Raw genomic sequence first — 20,929 nt, 5'->3', positions numbered from 1 at the left:
GCGACTTATGACTGCTCTCCACATGTTGCAACATACCTATGGTTACGTGACCAAAAGACAGATGCTTAGCAACTAGCATGTATTTAAAACTGTTGCAGTGTCCAATGGTCATGTGGTCACCTTTTCTGATAAAAAAATCAATGGAGAAGTTAGATTCAGTTAACAACCATGTTACTAATTTAGTAACTGCACTGATCTTGTCCAGGAAAATACCTTGTAAGAGCTTGGAATGAAAACTCAGTTCATTGACTTCAATGGGCAGATGGTTCTTTATGGTATAAAATCAGTTTCAAGCAGTTATTTGTTGTGGCTACTGTATAAACTTGGCAAAGCAACTTCTTTGGTGGCTACAGCAGTGGTTTCAAAAAAAAAGAAAATGTCAGAGAGGGCAAATTTTCATAATAAAAAATAATTCTCATGTTTTTAAAGCTAACATATTTTTGTAATTTGAATAAACAATGCATAGATCCAACATCTATTTACATGTTTCATGTAAGCATGTGAATATGTAAGCATGTATATTGGGGGTTTTTGGTTTATTAGCCAAAAGACTGGATTACTCCCAGGACAACAACCATTAAAAACTGGAAGATGCCTTCTCAAAGTTTCCCAAAGCTAGATCCATGTGCAAGATTTAAAATGACCTGATTCTAAGAGACAGAAGTTTTGGGAAAGAGAGAGATCTTGCAGTTTACCTCCAACCACAGGACAAAGAGTCTTTGACAACTATAAGCCATGGAAAACTTAATCATCTAGAAAGATTTACAATGGACTGAGATTTATCAGCTAACAGTGACAAAGGAAACTGCATTACATGGAATCAGCTCGGTGGACCTATTAAATACCACTACTGCAGACACTGATGAATAGTCGCTCTCCAGAATTTTAGCCAGAAAATGTCCAGGGCCTGTGTGAAAATACAAGGACAAAACCTGGAACTTTTTATATGTAAAGCACTTGTTCTATGATTGAGTTCAAACTCTTTTTGATATCTGGATTTCAATTTAATATTCCTCCATTATAATACAATTAAAGATTCTGTTTATTCAACAAGAACTCTTCTGCTTGACAATTTTTCTCAAGTTGGGGAAGGATAACTCAGGATTAATGCAAATGAAAGCTACAAAGGTGGCTTAGAAGGTCACTGGTAAAGTACACCTTCTGAACTGGAGTTCTACAAAACTGAGGTGTTTGTTAAGAGGTCCCTAGGAGTTCCATGAGAAACTGGGATTAAAAAATAAATGAACATTGTTTTTTGAAATTTGAATGCTTTTTTTATGCATTACGACTCTTTGCTGCCGTAAAACATGGGCTGTATGTTAGAAATGAATTTTATTGTAAACTTCAGGGGGGAGGGTTGATTTTTATGCAGGGATTCAAATTATCTAAAAACTATTTTAAGGGTTCCTCTGAGGTATAAAGGTTCAGAATGGTATGTGGGCAGTCATTTTCTGTATTTGCTATTTTTTTATGGCACAGATTCATGATAATTTGAAGATATTTCAAGCTTGGTGTTCTGCAGACACATTTGATGTCAGTTCCTGTAACTCCAAGCCAGAAGAGCAAATAGTATTGGACTTCATCTCCCCAGGGCAACAGGTTGTGCAAGAGTGCTACTGCTAACTGTAATGAGTATGGAAGATTCAGACAATGGACAAAATTTCGCCTTAGCACTTTTTCCTACTGAATAGTGTCTGAATCCCATTTATACAGATCATCAGAGAAGTAGGAGAAACATATGTGATAAAGACTAATAAAACATTCTGAAATCAGAATGTTATGGCCTATTTGCGGTAGCTATGTCAGCAAAGATAAAATAATTCTTATCTACTAAGAATAGTCCAAAGGATAGATGTATATTTGTGCCCAACTCAAAACAATGTGATTTTGGCAACACGCAACAAAAATAAACATTAAATGAAAAAAAACAAAAACCTTTGTACAACTTTTAAAAACAACCCAGTATGTAAAACATAAAACAACAATCAAATGTAATAATTAAATAACCAAAACTGACTTTACTGAACTAGATCCAAATGCCTGTGGAAAAAGCTACATCTTAAATACTTATTCCAATGATTGCTATCACTACATCATCTATGCACTGATGCTTTGCAATACTGCTTTATCTTTTCTGAATAAAATTCTTTGCATTTACTTTAACTTGGCTGCCTTTTCTGTCAAAATCCACAGAAAAAACTTAACTTTTTTTATTGGTTGTTGTTAATCAAAGATATGGACAGAGTGCTTGGGTGTTATGTACCACCATATTAAATTGTCATTTTATATTATTATATCTGGCAAGGATTAGAAATAAATTAAATCTCATAATTAATAAATGTAAAAGAGAACAGTACTATTTTTGAAAGAACTGACTGCTAGGACATTTTCCAACAAAGTAAGAATGGTTCCAATTGTCTTATGGGCTAGGTTTAATTATTACATTTTGAGGCAATGTTTTGTTGGCTGAACTTGGTTTTTGGCACAAAAACCCTGTTTACTCTGAATGTCAACTTGTACCAGGGAAAGCAGCACCTGGTTCTCTTTAAATCAAGGGAGGCAACTTCACTATCGCTCATATGGGCTGCAATAGTCAGGAGCTGTAATTATAATTGTAGGAGTACAAGCCTCTTCATTTTATCTAGATTATGCTGCAACATCAGAAACCAGAAGTGCTATAATTCTCACCTTGGAAACCAGCCCATCTGCTCAGTCTCAAGGCCTTATTCCTAGGAGACTTCATAAACCTTGAAATCCAGCTGTTGTTACTTAATGCTAGATCATACTGTAATAAGGTTGCCTGGTCCTTAATCTGATTCTGGATGACAAGACTGACCTCGCATGGATTACCAAAACATGGTCAGGTGTCATGTTGACGCATACGTGAGCCTCCATGCTTGTTATGTATCATTTCTCTGAAATGTGCCCTTCCAAGTTTCAAGAGCAGATGAGTTAAGAGGGCTGCTTGTCTCTCTATGGTCCAGCTATTAAGTTTGCAGTGAAGTAGACCTAGTTTGATGGTCCTGGAGGATTTCAACTTGTTTTCTCTATGCCCATAATCAGAAACTGCTTGGGGGCTTTGACCACTGTGGCATCTATGAACCTCATCCAGATTCATGAGAAGACACCACAACAGAGGTTATATTTGGATCTGATTTTTGTCTTGGGGAAGTGGCAACATGATTTGGGGTTGGGGGATGTTAACAGTTCTACCTTTTGATCTTGCAGTGCTCTCTAACTGCTTTCTGTTACAGAGAAAAAGACCCTATTTGATTACTTAGATGACTGAGTGCCCAGTGGAATTATATTATAGATTCATTATTAATTATATTATAGTTAATATCCAAAGCTCTGATCATGGTTCAGAAGTCTTCATTATGACCTGGAACAACATAGAAGAGCCATGGATCAAATTGTACCCATATGGGATCTCTATGATCATTGATCCTACAGAGCTGTCTGGTCCAGGATATGAAGTGATGAAAAGGACACCTAGAGCACTGATGAAGAAAAACCAAGAACAAATTCAACTAAGCACAGGCAAAGAACCTTTATCAGGACTTTGTGATGATAAGAGTAATGAAGCTTATTTCTCTGTTTTTAATGTACTTGAAGACAGATAGATAGCAACCAACAGATAGTCACATGACCATAGGGATCAGGCTTTGAAACTGGGTTATAATGGACTTTGGGGAGGTCCATTGTAACTTGAAATAGTCACTAAGTTACCAGTCATAAGCTAAGGACTTCCTGTGTGTGTTTCTGCCCACACCGATACTTATTCCTAGTTTTATCTTTCAGTATCCAAAATCTTTCCTGATCCATCCCAATTTAGTGCCACAATCAGTAAGAACTGCTGATAGCAGCAAAATCATAAAAAAATTCACTAGGCTTAATACTATTACAACTCTGACAGCATCAGAACATCACTTTCTAAATGCTGGAAGATCTCCCCAAGTCATTAGGAAGATTGTTAACCTGGTTTTAAAAGAAGGAAATTATTCACAATATAATTTCCTGCCATCAGAAATCATTAGCTCTAACTCTTATTCCTAACATGAAAAAGGGAAACCACTAACCATTTCTGCTGGAATAATTGATAATTAATTCTGTAGCATTCTATAGTGCCATTCAAATGTACTGCCATTACACTATTCTATTTTAAGCAAACAAAAGCAAACCAAAAAATGTCCTAATTTTCTCCTTATATACAGTAATGGATTATGATAGAAATCATAAGTAAAATGGTTATACCCAAGTAAATGTCCAACAGATACAATGCATATAAATTAAATCTATCCTGATTCTTGAGAGGGGAATAATCCAGTATTAACAACTGCAAAGTACATTTTTTAATCAACTGATTTGCCACGAGTTATGTACTACCTTGAGACTTCTGTAGAATTCTTCATCAAGCAGGAAATGAGATGGAGAGACAATGTGATTGAATTAGTCATTTTTAAATACTGCATGTATCAAATTTTACCTAGCACATAGGACAAAGAAGCAAAGGTTGACCTCTGCATTTCTGGATATATACTTAATGATAGCTTAACTCAAATTTCCTTTTCTCTTGCCTTGAGAAAAGTAATTAAACACCTGGAAAGTCAGAGAGCAGAAATAAATGCACAATGATCATTATATTAGCAAGGCCAATGATTCAGGGCTGGTGTACCTGGAAAAAGTCAATTGAAGTCAAATTAATATCTGGTAATTGAAATGAACAGATTAAATTACAAATTAATCACTCAAATTACATGTTTTCCTAGTAGTAGCAAATTCCTATTTGGCCTAATTTGGGGATATTTATTATTTTCTAAGCTTTAAATGACACTTCAAACATAGATGACGCTAAAAGGTATATACTCCAACATGTTAACAAAAAATTAAATCAATTAAAATCAGTAATAAAAGTAGTGGGGTAATAACGAGGTGGGAATTCAACATTCTATGCATCTCCAAAAGCTTTCAAAAATAGTCAGGCTCAAGTGGCTTTACTAAATGCCAGCAGGGTTGGGTTGATCTAATCTCCCGATTTTACTTCTTTCCCTTTCTGTGCCACATATTCCGGGGAATTTGAAGTCTGGCAAGCTAGAGTTACTAATGAAAATAAACTACCAAGTTGCTCTGCAACTTCTGCTAAAATGTACTTCTAACACCATTCATGTTAGTTATATCTGGTGATAAAAATGCTAAGCCAAATGAAGCCATAAAATCCTGTCACCCTCCCAAAATATGCAATGCAAAACATACATGAAGGTATTTACAGTATAGGTTGTCCTCAACTTATGACCAAAATTGGGACCAAAATTTCCATAGCTAAACTAGGTGATTGTTAAATGAGTCACACCTGTTTTTATGACCTTTCTTGCCACAGTTGTTAAGTGAGTCACTACAGTTGCTAAATGAATCATGTGATTGTACATGGCAATCATCTGACTTCAGAATGCTGCAATTGTCAAAAAAATACATGCCAGTTGCCAAATGCCTAAGTTTTGATGAAGTAACCTTGGGGCTTTCTGTGATGGTTGTAGTGTTGAGTACTGGTTGGAAATTCAGTGCCATTGTAATCTGAACACTCACTAAACCAATAGTTGTAAGTTGAGGACTACCTATACTATAATAAATGGTAAAGATCCAAAAGAAGTAACTTTTGCTTTCTTACCTTGTGGGCTCGAATTTGTTTGTATATATCTGTTTGCTGCCGGATTCGGTACTCTAAATCTGAGACATGAGCTTGAAGCCAGTTCCAGCGACTGACAATAGCAGCTCTGTCTGCTGCCCACTGCCATTCTGACCGTCGCCTCCTAGAAAAAGAGAAATGGGCATTCTGTATTGATGACTGCACACATGCTGCCCCAATTTAAGAACCACCCGCCCCGACTGCTTTTGTCCTTTTTAAAAGCCTTTTTTAAAGAAGGGTGGTGGTATAATATTCAATTCTACAAATTTGGAATAAAAAATATGCAAAGAACCTTTAGAGATGAGCATCTAGATTTCTGCTTGATTGTATCCGGCTGAAGTACTCCTGATACATTTGCCTAACCTTTCTCATTAATCTCTAAGTTTGGCAACTTACTGACTCTAAAATATTAGGAGACTTTCCTGTTTCCTACACATATTCTTAAATAAAATAAAACTATAGTTGTTTTGATAAAAATTCTCAATAGAAATGTGATCATGTTGTCCTTGCCTCCTTTCAGCCTTATCAACCCTCTTTATCAATCCTGTATCTCTCCTCCAAAATGGAATGGAAATTTCCAAACTAGAAACATAGAAAAACATTATTCCAAATAAGGTATCATAATATCAAAGAAGAATATTTTTACTAGACAAGCCTTAGAAAGTAGCTAATACTGCTCTAAAACATCCTGGGCCTTTTGTGTAAATACTTTTTAAAAAAGACATCACATTGAAATTAGCTGATAAAAATGATGAAGTAGCTTCTTATTAATATTTTCCCAAACTGCATAATTGTATAGCTTTATCAACATAGGCAAAGAAGTGTTCACAACATTCCTCTTCAACTCTACATAGGACTATGTTTTCTCCTTTGGTATTATAAACATAAATTTAATTAGCTACACAAAGCCATCACTTGGCTACATAATCAGTAACTGACCGGAATAAAAAAATATGTTGTACGTATAGCCAAAAAAAAAAAAAAAAAGAGGTGGGGGGCGGGGAAGAGACTGGATTGTTAGCAGTCTCAAATATATTTCTAGGGAAAATCGGAAAATTCTCACAAAAGAATTTATGAACATATCAGAAGCAGTAATCCAAGTTTTTAAGTATGCAGAAATTATTTATATTTCAATTTCGATGTTCTTTTTGTCCAAAGACTTAAAAAGATATACTCTCTAACATACCAGTGATATACTATTCTCATTCCTAAATAAATTAATCTGTTAATTACTGTCTACTTTAGGATCTTCTATTAAAAAAATTCCCTAATAGAACAGCATCAAAAATAATTTATAGGAAAAGAAGGAGATACTAATTTGATTTTTTTAAAAATTAATAAACTTTCTGCCATATATTTTCAAATATTCACTGAAAATAGAGTAAACTTGTTTATATACAAATACTGCAGATCAGCATTAATCTGTCTTTTTCATTTTCTATCTAACTGTAAACATACATACACCACCCTTATTATAGTATATATCATAGATAAACACATTTCACCAGAGTTTGAAGGAGTCTCAACGATCAACTTACATTATTACCATAGTTTAGGGGTGTCAAACTCAATTTTATTGAGGGCTGCATCAGGGCTGTGGTTGAGGTGGGTGTGGTTGTGCCCAACTGGGTGGGCATGACCAGCTTGATGCCACTCCCCAACCAAGCACTTAAACCAAAATTAAGACTGACAAAAGGTTAAAATGATGCTATTACCTAGAGAGCTAAGAAGTTTCAAGTTATTCATACCAGATTATGTCAGAATTTCAGAGGGTTTCAGAGTTCTGGCTTTACCATCAATAAACCAGGAGGAATCATTAAACTAACTGCTGAGTCTCAGTTTGTGCTTTACAAATGAAATACAAATGACAAGTCCCAGTTCCTGGTTTGCATGTCACACAGCAAATACAGCATGAAAAGAGTACAATCTGTTTATACCGACAACAGAAGCCAACAATGATCACCCATCATGTTCTAACATGCTTTTCGTTAATGGTAAGCCAGAATTCTATAGAATTTCTAAGCAGTAAGTATCTAAAAATCAATCCTTCTGCACTAGAGTAGCAGGAGAATTTCTTACTTCATTCATAATACTGAGTCTCAATTCGATTTCCCCAAAACATCTGAACAATTTTTTGCAATATTGTTTTCTAAAGCCTGGTACTGGAATGAGAATGCTACAGAATGCAGCTGTAGATTTTTTGAGGGGTGGAGTGCCTTTGAGTCAAGTTTTTACTCCTGGCTACTGCCTGGAGGAGTCTTTGAAATTTCCTTGGAAAGATTTTCAGAAAAATCTGCCACTGCCTAGGGGCTGAGAGTGAGTGACTGGGCCAAAGTCATCCAGTCTTTGTTCCTAACAGGGGACTAGAACTCTCAGTCGCCAATTTTCTAGCCTGCTACCTTAACCACTACATCAAGCTGCTACATCAATCTAATTCCCTGTAGAATGGACAGATTATAAATAAGTAATCTGATTTTGAACATTCCCCCATCTTTAAGAACAAAAAGGAAAGCCTTCTCATAGAAAACCAACACATGCCTATCTTCCTAGTGTCCTGGGATGATAGCAGTTTTGTTTTACGTATGTAAATATTATTTCTCTAAACAAGTATTATAATAATTTAAATGCTATCCATTCTGCATTTCTGATATGGAAAGGTTTCATTCTACTACATACTGCATATAGAAACAGAACACAAAACTCCCTTGCAAGGAAAGGATTGTGGGGACGTAATAGGTTCCTGTAATATGACATATTGTTTAGTGGAAGCATACAAAAACAGCACAAAAGAATCTGATGCACTTTGAAAGTAGAACACTTGGATGGTAACAATCCCCTAGAGTAGGGTATTAGACAACAAGACCTCCAAGATCTTTTACAGCCCTATAGATTCTATAGTAAACATGTAAAAGAATTATGCCACAGTGGCCAGAAGTAGTGGATCTGTTACCAGTATGAAGTATAAAATGCCAAGGGAGATATTTCTCCTGAAGATTTCTTTTAAAGAAATTCTCTGAGTCACAATAAACATCTGATAACTCTTGATTTATATTTTGAAATTTTGTTATTTTTAGAACAATCTGAAGATTATTTTAATAGTTATGGCATTATGTATAATAATACTAAGCAAAACCAAGCTCCAAATTCCTGTCTTTATGGGTACTAAATCTTTACAGGTAGTTCTTCTTTAATGGCCGGTTGCTTAATGACTACTCAAAAGTTACAACACACTAAAAGTACTTACAACCCTTTCTCAAAACAATGACTGAGAAACACATGCACAGAAACAATTTTGGATGCTTGCAACTATCAGATATTCTTTAAAATAGTCATCTTAACTATTGTATAGACTCAATTACAGGGCAACCAATGGAAATATAGAAATAAATAAAAGGCAATGAGACATTTCACATGCAAAAAGCAAATGCAACTTCAGAGCAAGCTCTGAAATAAATCAAAGGCCACTTTTGCAGATATAATGGAAGTATGTAACATATGGAAGTATGGAGCAATGCTCTAGGAAAGCACAGGTCCTAAGGACAGTAAGAAATTGTCCTATGTATCTATTAAATATTAAATTCCACAAAATTCCACTTCTACCTTTTGAAAAAGTTAGGGCAATCTAGAAGAAAAAATATCTTGCAAATGTCCCTTATCTTTCTTAAAAGCAGTAAAAATTAGTAGCCTTCCCTTTTTAATATATTATTAATTATTTTAGGATATTTTACTAGCTTTCCTGAATGTGTTTTTATCCTATTAAGTTTTCCAACCAATTATTTAAAAATAAAATTAGTATTTTTCAATTATGTTTCCAAACATTTTCAATTCTATTTTGGCTACCAGCAACATTAGAAGTCCTTGTAAATATCCTTGTTTTTAGACCATTATTGTGAAAATTTAATTCACCTTTCTGTGAAATATTTTTTAAAGCCCTTGTTTACCTTCCCTTTCAATCTGCACAATTGTAGGAGGGAAAGGGTCATGCTGACAAAGTAAAAATCCTTGCAGGCTATGAAAGAAACATGGCATGTCAATTAACAGTTTGGTGACTACTGGCAATGCCTAAGCTGCTGCTGGTGAAGCCTGGAAGGAATTAGAAGCACTTTGCCCCCTCCCCCCATCCAATCTTCTGGTGTGATGGAGCAAATTTAACTCTTTAAAAAATACATGCATGCTTTGCAGATTACACGTGGCCCACAGACTGTATGCTATGCAGGCCTAATCTAAAGTAATTGTTTGTTTTACATAACGTAGTTCAACCTTTTTTACTAGGAAAGAGGGAAAAACTCTAAAAAATATTTGCCAACAGTTGGTCAGGAAGAGTATGAAGAAAACATGAACAAATAAGGAGATGGTACTGTAAGATTGCAAGCCAACTTTTCTAACCCTGAATCTTCAAGTGTACTGAACTGTAACTACCATCACCATCTTGATATTTGGAGTCTATTCCTGTCAGAAGGAATGTGTTTGTAGAAGACTAGCATAAATCTCAGTTAAGCCAATTCACTTACTACTAGGTGCACTTAGATATGACTGCATCTCCCAAACATGGGACCCAGGTGTAATCTTTAAAAAACTATTACAAAGTTGCCTAAAGTAAAATACAGCATGACATTTTATCAACATTTGAAATAAAGAGTTGATTAAGTAGGCAGGATCAAATCTTATTTGTTTTAAGAGATTTCTATGGCAGTCCATTTTAAGAATAAAACTTTGAGCATCTCACAACCATAAACACTAAGAATAATGCATCCAAGTCTTGTTCTATACTTGTTCATCCCACTTTCTTCTCTTCAACAATAATACATATAATAATTTAGAACTCTTGAAATAACCTTTCCCAAACTGGATGCTCTACAAATACGTTGCTATTACTGTTTATTCTATTTTAATTCTACCAGACTCCAAAAAACTTTACGTAACATACAAAATAAATAACATACAAATAAGTAAACTGAAATACAATAAAAAATAATCCAGAAAAGAGATCAAAGATAGATACAAAATGGCAATCCAGTTAACACATCAATCTCAATATCTCAAATTAGGTGTGAGGCAGTGGTGAAATGCTACCAGTTCGCATCGGTTCGGGTGAACTGGTAGTGAGAAAAACTACCAGTTCAGGGGAACTGGTAGTAAAAAAAGCTACCGGTTCCTCTGAACCGGTATTTCCGATGAATCTAAATCATGCAGCACAACTGTTCCCCCCCTTGCTGATCTACTTACCTTTCCAAGCCTCCTTTTTCTGCCTGCAGCGTGTGTTTGGTGCATACTGTGGATGCATAAATTGGCGCACACCGCACATGCGTAGGCAGCGAACCGGTGGCAAACAAGGAAAGATTTCACCACTGGTGTGAGCCATCTCCCAACCACCCTGTTCTAAGGCCTGGAAACAGTATCTGGAGCAGATTCACTCATCTGGATCATAAAATACTAGGCAGTAACCATTGAATATAGGTGGTCCCTCAAATAATTAGGCCAGCAATTCGCAAATGTGAGCTGTAAAACTTCTGCCAGTCTAACTTGTATGAATGAATTCAAGATTTCTAGTTTCTTTAGTAATGTCCATTAAGCAAGGATCTGAATGGTAATTTCTTCTATTGAAGGAAGGTGCTTATGTAGATATGTGCACAGTAGATCAGTTTTACACCATCATAAGATTTGTTTTATGTACATAAATAAAGGACATTATCATTTTTTTGCCTGGGTAATTTAAAATTCTTTCTACAAAAACAATTTCTCCTGTAACTTCAGGATAATGGGGAAAAAAAGGAAAAGGTGGACATCTTAGAATAAAATTGCCCGCATGGTACATATTTGCTGTCAGGGCCTCTGAAGTTTTAAATTTCAGGATGTGGGTGTGCTGCAACATCTATGAAGAAAATGCAGGCAAAACCAAAACAGCGCCAAAACATTTCCAGAGTTTAGAAATCTATTGGAGACCTTAATAAAATTAAAAGTAATCCCTTTTTATACTTCCCGTATGGATCATGTTCTAAAAAGTTGGGTTATTTCTTCAGCCACAAAACATAAGCTTGTTGGCATCTGAACACAGATCAGATTTTATGAGTGATCTTTTTTCACAACCAGGTTTTCTTTATCAGACCCAGAGTTAATACAACTTAATGTCCTTAGACCACAGACATTAGTGCAAGATACTAGAAGACCAAGGAAGCCGAATCAAATGTCAGGGATACTTTTATCACACCCACATCTGTGGTCCTTAGCCACGCCAGCATCACAGGCTCCTTGACTGACAAGGACAACCTCCTGTAAATTTAAGCAGATGGCACTTGTAAAAAGAAAACTGCATGCACATGAGTATAGGAGCTGGTAGTAACTGAAGTTTCACTCCACCTCCTTCTATAGATCAATGTCGCAGCACAGAAAGGAAGAAGGAGGGCAGCAGAGAGAGGAAATAAATAAATCCACGCTGGGAAGGTCTCTGTCCTTTATTTATTTAGAAAGAATGGGAGGATAGAGGGAAAAAAATAAAGAGGACAGAGGAGGAAGAGCCACCACGATGACTGGAATGTATGAGCTAAGCCTCTGAGTTATAAATACTGCAGCAACCAGGCAAGCTAAATAGGATGAACATATATTACTTCCTTTTGTTAAGGGATGGGCGGGCGGTGGTGGTAGGTTTCTTCCTTTCTTCCTCTCCTCTGAAGCACCGTTAGATTCATATATATGCCTCTATACAGAAAAGGTGGTTATTATGTTTTTAAAACCTCTAGAGGGTTAATATCAGTATAGTATGGAATGAAAATGAAAGAAGCAACAGTATCTAGGGCTTCTGCTTTAAGCAGATGCTGGAGTAGAATGTGTATACATGCATATTTAAATCTTCACATGAAAATGGCTAGGGGGGGGGAGAATGAGCATAAGCGCTTGTATTTTTTGCTTCCTGGTGGCAGTAATTAAGGCTTCCCTGTGAGAGAGGGTTGTGCCCTACCTAGCCTTTTAAGAAGGCTGTGGTCTGCTCTCATTTTAAGAAGCTATTGCTAGATTCCACCCTGTTAGATAATTTTTGACCTGTTTCCAATCTTTCTTTTGGGGGAAGGTTGTTGAGAAGATGGTTGTACGGCAGCTCCACAGGTTCCTAGATGAAATTCATTATCTAGACCCCTTCCAGTCAGGGTTCAGAGCCCTGGATATGGGATTAAAAAAAACCTGGTCACACTTTTTAATGATTTCTGGTGGGAGTGGGATGGTGTAGTGCGTCCATTCTTGCTCTATTTGACTTCTCAGCAGCCTTCGATACATTTAACTATGGTATCCTTCTGGAATGGCTTCTGGGGTTGGAATTGAGGGGTTCTTTTTGTCCTGTTCACTTCCTTCCTCAGGCCACTCTTAGTATTGACAGGAAGCAAGAGGGCTCGGTATTCTCCCTGTTTCTGTCTAACATGTTCATGAAACTGCTGAATAAGACCATCTGCCACCATGGACGGAGATACCATCAATACGCAGCTACATGTCTCAGCCCATGGTGAGTTAAGGAATGCTGAGAACTCCCTTTTCATAGTACTTGGGAGGCAGTTAAGAGTCATTAAAATGGGGACCAATGGGCTGAAACTGAACTCTGGCAAGACCAAATAGATCTGGTTTGGGTTCACAACCTAACCACCTCCTGCCTTGACTAGTACAATGGTACATGAAGCTGCCCACAAAAAGTATCAGAAGCTCCACCTGGTTCAAAATACAATGGCATGCCTGGTTTTGTGCAGACCCAGAGATGCTCATGTGTCACCTCTCCTGTGGGAGCTGCATTGGCTTTCACTTTGCTTCCAAGTAAAATTCAAGGTGCTGGTTGTCAAGCCCTACATAACCTGGGACCAAGTTATCAGAAGGATAATCTCTTCCCAGTTACATCCACCCAACCCACCAGAGCAGCAGAGGCAGGAATTGTTGCAGGTCCCACCTCCTATGGAGGTACATCTGGTGGGACCCAGAAGAAGGGATTTTTCTGTGGTGGATCCTTTCCTTTGGAACATCACCACTGTGGAGAATAGATGGGCCCCCACTTTGACACTCATTTACAAGACCTGAAGACCTGGTTTTGCCAACAGGTTTGGGGAATCCAGAATGGGCTGGAGCCCATCAAGTGGCATATCTGATTGTTGTTATCAGAGGGTGGGGGATAATATTATTACTATTTATATATTGGGATTTTTATTTTCTGTAAGCAGCCCAGTGCTACTGAGAGTGAGTGGGTGGCCATATAAATTCTCTTCATAAATAAATGAATATGATATATTCATTATCCTAATAATTTTAGTGGATTATTTTACTTAAAACTCACTTTTTACTTTGAATGAAAAAGTGATTTGTTTTGTAACAGCTCTATGGGGATTGTGGGGTTTTTTTTGGGGGGGGGAGGGGGGGAAATCTTGAGTTTATTTGGAATTAGGAGCTCTAAATCCACTAACCTGATCATCTTTGATAGAACTGCCATCCGAACTCGGTGAGGACTAGAAGATCATGCGCTAATTAGAAATGATAGACATTAGTGGAATATACCCCCAGAGAACAACAGATCAAGGAAGGAGGTGTCCAGTACTTCTAGATCGAGAATACTGTTAGGTGCACAATACAAGTAGTCCTCAACTTACGACCACAATTGAGCCCAAAATTTCTGTTGCTACGTGAAATGTTTGTTAAGTGAGCTTACCCCATTTTATGATTTTTTTTGCCACAGTTGTTCAGTGAATCACTGTAATTATTAAATTAGTCAAATTGTTGTTAAGTAAATTTGCCTTCCCATTGACTTTGCTTGTCAGAAGGTCACAAAAGGGAATCACATGACCCTGGGACACTGCAATCGTCATAAATATGAGTCAATTGCCAAGCAGCTGAATTCTGATCACATGACCATGGGGATGATAAAACAGTCATAAGTGTGAAAACTTTTTTCAGTGTCATTGTAATTTTGAACGGTCACTAATTTTTTTTTATTTTATTTTTTGTTTACATTTATATCCCGCCCTTCTCCGAAGACTCAGGGCGGCTTACAATGTAAGTAATTACAATGTAATGTAATTGAACAGTTGTAAGTTGAGGACTAAATATAACTGGTTTTTGTTTTTGAAAGAAACTGAAAATATTGATGATAATCTTATCGATACAGAATAAGTTACTCTTATTTTAATGTAGGGGGAGGAATTTATCTCTATGTGCAAAACACAGTGGAGAAATGGCATCCGCACCAGATGCACCAACACAGGCAAAATGACAACCATAACATTGCAATCAAAACCTTGCTCATTTGTTTTTATTTCCCCTGCAGAAGCCCCTGTGGAGAAGTGAAAGAAAATGCTTTTCTGGAGTTGTACCTTAGTTGTAGAATCTTGTTCAGGGAAGTCCAACTACTTCTCTTATCTCATGGAGCTATTAACTGATGGCAAAAACTTTCTACTATACAAAATCCCATATTGGTTTATAAGTTTTTCTCACTCTTGGTCTTCTAGCATATAGTCAAAAAATTACTGTTTAGGAAGTCATTTATGCTAATTAAATGTGCAAGGAACTTTAACTTGCTTGGATTGAATTTTATTTTTACAATGATATTATTATAAATTGTATTACTACAGCCTATCATGGACATTTTATGGAAATATAACTAAAATAAATGACACTCCCCCCCCCGCCAAATAACAAATGAACCATTACTTCTGGGAAGATGAATATAAGATATGTTAATTACTCAAAAAACAAGTACACGTACCCATGTAAAATACTGAGAGGATGAGACAGGACAGAAGAGAAACATTTGGAAGTTAGAAAAATTTAAAAACGGTTTTTTATTTATTTTATCTCAATTTTATTATTGCAAATAACTCAAGGCAGTAAACAATATCCAATAAACCTCCCTCCTTCTATTTTCCCCAGAACAACAACCCTGTGAGTTGGGATAAACTGGGAGAGAGTGATTGGCTCGAAGTCATGCATCTGGCTTTCATGGCTGAGATGAGACTTGAATTCATAGTCTCCTGCTTTACTGACAACACAGCCATCTCATTCCAATTTTCTTTATCAGGAGAGGAGACAAGAAGCCATCTTGTACAAATTCAGGTACATTCCTAAGCCTTCTTCCTCTTATACTCGTTTCCACAATGAAATCCCCCTTTTCATTATAAAAATAAAACCCTAAGGATTTAATACTTGCTGACAAAGGGATAAAGTGTTATTAGAATCTATGAAATGTTAGAAAAGAAAAAACCCATTAGGGTTGGACAAGTTCTAATTGCTCGTGTGAGTTTTCAGTCCAGCCAACAGCAATTGAAAAACCGTATCTCAAGGAGCTTATTACAACATGATTCTCCCAGCTACTGCAATAGAGTTAGCATAGTCATATCAGGCTAGGCAGAGTTATTACCTATGGCGATCCCATTCTACTTTAGCTGCTCTTAAGACTAGAACAGAAAGAAGGGAAATTTCCAAGCAATCCTCTCCTCCCCAAAACATACAATATGAATAACTGACTAAAGATGATGGGGGAGAGTGAGGGGAGGGAGAGAAAGGAAAAGGGAGAGGGGAGGGAGGGGGAGGGAAGGGGAGGGAGAGAAACTTATTAATAACCACCCAAAATCCTGTGAAATTTAAGAATAGAAAGAAAATAGTAATGATTTAATTCTTTTTAACTCTTTCTGTATTTATGTGTGTGTGTGTGTGTGTGTGTATGTATCCTCTAGCCTTCCCTAAAAAGCTTTAGGATATTTTCCTTTACTGCTAACCTCAGCCCTAAGATGATTGTAAAGTAACTCAGCATTCCCCTCTGCATGAGCAAATAGTCAAAAGAGATAACATTAAGCAGAAGCAATGGGAGATCTCACTTGCACTTTTTGCTGACAGCATCTGATTAGTTTTCAAACTAAGACTTCAAATTTTTAAAAGTAAAGAATACTACTGAGTCTTCAGAAAAGCCCTTCGATCAAAGTCCAAAACATTTCAAGAATTTAGTCCTAATGACTGTTTTAACCAGAAACTACAAGAGTTTTCCTTGCATAGTTTTTTTTAAATACAGCAATACAAATGGGAGAGAGAGATTGGTAAATACTACCAGCACTTTATCATCACATTATAATGGGAAAGAAATTGTTATCTAGCTCACCAGGGAAGAACTTAGTACCCTCTAGATCAGTGATGGCTAATCTTTTTGCCGTCACATGCCAAAAGCCGGGGGGGGGGGAGAGCGGTGTGTTGTGCACGTGCATGCCCACACCCATAATTCAATGACCCCCAGCGCAACAACCCCCCCCCCAGTGCTCCCCCACGCATGCATGCACGGCCCCCTCCCCAGTGTCATTTTGGTCCTAGAAGGCCTCCTGAAGCCTCTGAAGGCCAGAAATGGCCCATTTCCTGACTTCTGGTGGGCCTGGAAGGCCTGTTTTTCGCCCTCCTCAGGCTCCAAAAGCTTTCTGGGGAGGGTGAAAACGGCCTCCCGCTCCACCCAAGGCCGAAAACACCCTCCCAGAGCTTCCACACGAACTATACTTACCTGGCATCCAAAATGGGCTGTGTGGAGGCTCCTGGGAGGGGTGGCGTGGGCAGGGCCAGCCAAAAAGCAGCTGGCCAGCGCGCATATGCGCTGGAGCTAAGCTAGGGTAACAGCTTGCGTGCCCACAGATATGGCTCCGCGCACCATCACAGCTCTAGATGAAGTGAATCATATTTCAATAAATGTCAGTAAGCAAGTAAAACCATGCCAGCTATAAATTACTGATACCAGAATACCGAGAACATCAATTGAGCAAAGCTCTTATAGCCAGTTCTTAGAAATTATTAACACCCTGGGTTTTAGAAATTATTATTTACTAATTATATGAAAAAAGTGAGAATTAATATCTATTTACATCATATTAGTCATTCTTGTTATTTGCAGTAGTTGTATTATGCGAAATGCCAAGAATTCTAAATTAGTAAATGTTGAAACCACTCTGAGACCACAAGCAATGGGTGGTCTCCAATATTTGCCACTCCGCATGTCTGTCTGTGAATAAGCCTGAGACCCTGGCTTTACAAATAACAAAATTTGCAAATATGAAATTTTTGAATAATGAGGATTGCTTGTAGTAGACACAACAATCCAAAATCACTGATTTATCTCCTCCATTCTCAAGGATAGCAAAAGTGAAAGAAGAAAGGATACTGTGACCTAAAGAATTGGAGGCTCTATCGCTAACATATTTTGCTTTTGCTGAGACCAGTTATGATCTTTGGATCTTTGGCTATACTCTCTGCTACCACAACCAAATAATTTGGCCTGCATCCTATGGGTAAACCAAGTAAGCAATTATCTAGTCAAATTGAGAAAAAAAATTAATCATATCATTATTGCTTATAAAGGAACTAAGCAATTTGTACTGTCAAGCACCAAAGAAATCAGGAGATCCAGGCAGTTCAAATGGATATAAAGATTTATTGTAAGCTTAAACTCTCCATGAAACACTAACGGCCCAAGCAAACTGGCGGTAGGTAAGAGTCATAGGAATTCAAGGTGGGTTGGACTTAGATCTCTTGTGGGCACAAAGGAGACATGATTAATGATGAGTTTGAGCCCTCCCTTGGACTCAGCCTGGTCACTTCCTACATATACAACTGAATTCCTCATTCATTTTGAAGAATGCCTCTGAAGGCATTATTTGTTCAGTGTTTACCAATGAACAATAATGCCACACTCAGTTTTCATGGAAATTTAACTATATTTGCCCTTATCATTTCTCTTTTATAAGTCATGGCTTGATTGGGAGGAAACCCTTCTAAAACTTTGTAACTAATCAGTTTTTTTGCATATTCATTTCTCCATTGAATGATACAGACAAATCGTGGGACTTGTAAGGATATGACTAATTTTGTTCTGCCAATTAAATTATATTTAGTGAATTTTCAAAACAGGCTGATAATATCATACTGAGTCTCCACTACCTTACTTGAAGTTTCACTTTCAGTAAGTCATCACTGAAAGCCATACACATTTATACTAGAAATTATCAGGACTCTTTACATTCTTAAAAATTACTGAGAACTCTAAAGAGCTTCTGTTTATGAGTTATGTCTTTTAGTATCTTTTGTATTAAAAATAAAAGTTGAGACAATATATGTGCATGTGTGTATGTTTATGTTATATATACATAAATGCAATAAACCCATTACATATCCACAAAAAAGCCCAATCCTAAAACTGAATTATTATTTATTTATACACATTTATTATTAAACTTTCTACCATAAAATCTTCTAGGCAACACAAAAATACGTTCTATTGGTCATCAAAATTATGAAATTATCACACATCATGCAGCCTCTGGAAAATTCCACTATACATTCATGACAGAAAAAAAGGCAAGTAATGCCTTAGTATTTATTATGATAATAGCTTGAATGGACTGGAACAGCTAACTGTCATTATTTATACATTAAATATTGTAAATTATAATTTACAAATTATAAATAATTAATTGCCCCAAAACATATCTCTCCTCCAGAATCTGCAATTTTTGGAAATGGCTGAAAACAAAATTAGAAACCAAAATAAACTGCCATGAATAAACATGCATTTCTACAGTTCTCCTCAATGTCCAATGTGCTGGACTATGTATTAGCACATCTTCCTCGGCAATGATATTAACTATCTTAGAACCATGGGAACTGAAGTGGCATGTATTTACAATGGTTGCAGCGGCTGAGGGTTATTTGATCACCACTTGCTATTTTTCCACAGGTTTCCGAAAGCATAGTCAATGAAAGCAGCTGGATTCGTTTAATAACAAAGTGATTTACTTAACAACTGCAGTGGGACTCACTGAACAACTAGCTTCCTTAGCAAGAGAAATTCTCATCATAAATTGATGGCTACCTGTACAGCATATTCTTCTGATCAATTTCAACTGCTGATAATTACAGAGAAACCTTTCTTATATACCTACCAACTTTATGGAAGTGGTTTGTCACTGCTTTCTTCTGAGATGTATTTTCAAACTAATCTTCAGCGCTTGGATTTCTCAGTGGTCTTTTATCCAAATACTAAAAGGACCTATGTTTAGTTTTCTGAGAGCAACCAGTTAAAGTGCTTTTACCCACAATGACAGCTCTATAGCATCAAATTTCTCTCTGTCTCTGTCTCTCTCTCATACACACAGACTTTAGTATCATTCAGTGATAAAAGGTACAATTTAGAATCCCCTAGTGCACTTGTTAATCTGCATTCTGATCAGTACAGTTATGTATTTCTTTACTATTATAAGTCTTCTGAAGATGGATCAAATCATTCCCTGAGCACATATATATTATAGCAGGGGTGTCAAACTGGTGGCCCACGGGTCAGATGTGTCATGTGCAGGCCACGCCCACCCCAGCTCCACAAAGAACGTCACGAAACATCACATGACAGCAACATGGTGCCACAAGTTTGACACCCGTGTATTATAGAACAGATACAATTTATTATAGAACAGATACAATAAATACTTAAGTGTGATGTAACTGCTTACCCTAAGGAACACAGGGTTTTGTAGGAGATGGGGAAGAGAAAAAAGCAGCTTGCAGTTATGGGAGGGGGGGATAGCTCAGTTTAGAAAACTATAGCATATTCCACTTGCTGCCAATTATTCATAGTATTTCAAAAGTATCATTTATTATGTGGCTTATATTCTAAATGGCTACAAGAGAGAAAATTGTAAAGAGTTACAAAAAGTTTGCTCCAAAGCCTGATTATTTCCTTGTACAACTCCATTCTCCCTGAAAGTGCTGAGTCATCTACAGCTAGGAAAAATAAAACAAGCCAAGCACACATGCGCAGACATACACACACAACCACAGCAGACACTAAACATGTCTCCTTTGGGAAAGCATTCCATCAACAGGGCAGCACAATTACACAGAGTTCCTTCAAAGTTACCACCTACTGGGATCACAGAGCAGCTAGAAAAAACTGGAGATCAAGGATATAGGCAGTTCCTGCTAGCATAAGATGTCCTATACATGCTCTCAAACAGTACATACCTTTTAAAAGAGCAAGCACCAGGATTTTTTCTGGAGTGCAATTCAAACACATGCAAGGGAGATTTTCACCACATAATCCCACATAACACCTAGCAGCTGTAATTTGAATGTACTGTTGCTCCTAAGCAATCTTTAAAGGGAACCATAGTTAAAAGATACAATAATCTAATATAAAGGCTATTGAAGCACAGATAATTATAACTGTACTATCTTGTTCAGAAATTGATGCAGCTGATGGAAAGTCAC

The 20,929-nt window shown here is 36.9% G+C and overlaps 1 protein-coding gene across 2 annotated transcripts in view; it reads right to left on the bottom strand.

The window, feature by feature from the left end:
- Positions 1–20,929, bottom strand: part of KANSL1 (KAT8 regulatory NSL complex subunit 1) — a 153,079-nt gene that overhangs the window by 35,403 nt on the left and 96,747 nt on the right. The window contains exons 4-5 of one of the 2 annotated variants that reach the window (XM_058181970.1): positions 5,666–5,807; positions 4,387–4,406 (exon numbers count right to left, since the gene is read on the bottom strand). In XM_058181970.1, the coding sequence (XP_058037953.1) occupies positions 4,387–4,406; positions 5,666–5,807 (162 nt within the window). The remainder of the gene's footprint in view (positions 1–4,386; positions 4,407–5,665; positions 5,808–20,929) is intronic. The other variant, XM_058181971.1, reaches the window with a different exon arrangement.

Source organism: Ahaetulla prasina, chromosome 4, assembly GCF_028640845.1.
Source record: "Ahaetulla prasina isolate Xishuangbanna chromosome 4, ASM2864084v1, whole genome shotgun sequence".
In the NCBI taxonomy this organism is placed as follows: domain Eukaryota; kingdom Metazoa; phylum Chordata; class Lepidosauria; order Squamata; family Colubridae; genus Ahaetulla; species Ahaetulla prasina.
Note: the sequence above shows the minus strand (reverse complement) of the source record. Positions and strands in the feature narration are given on the sequence as shown.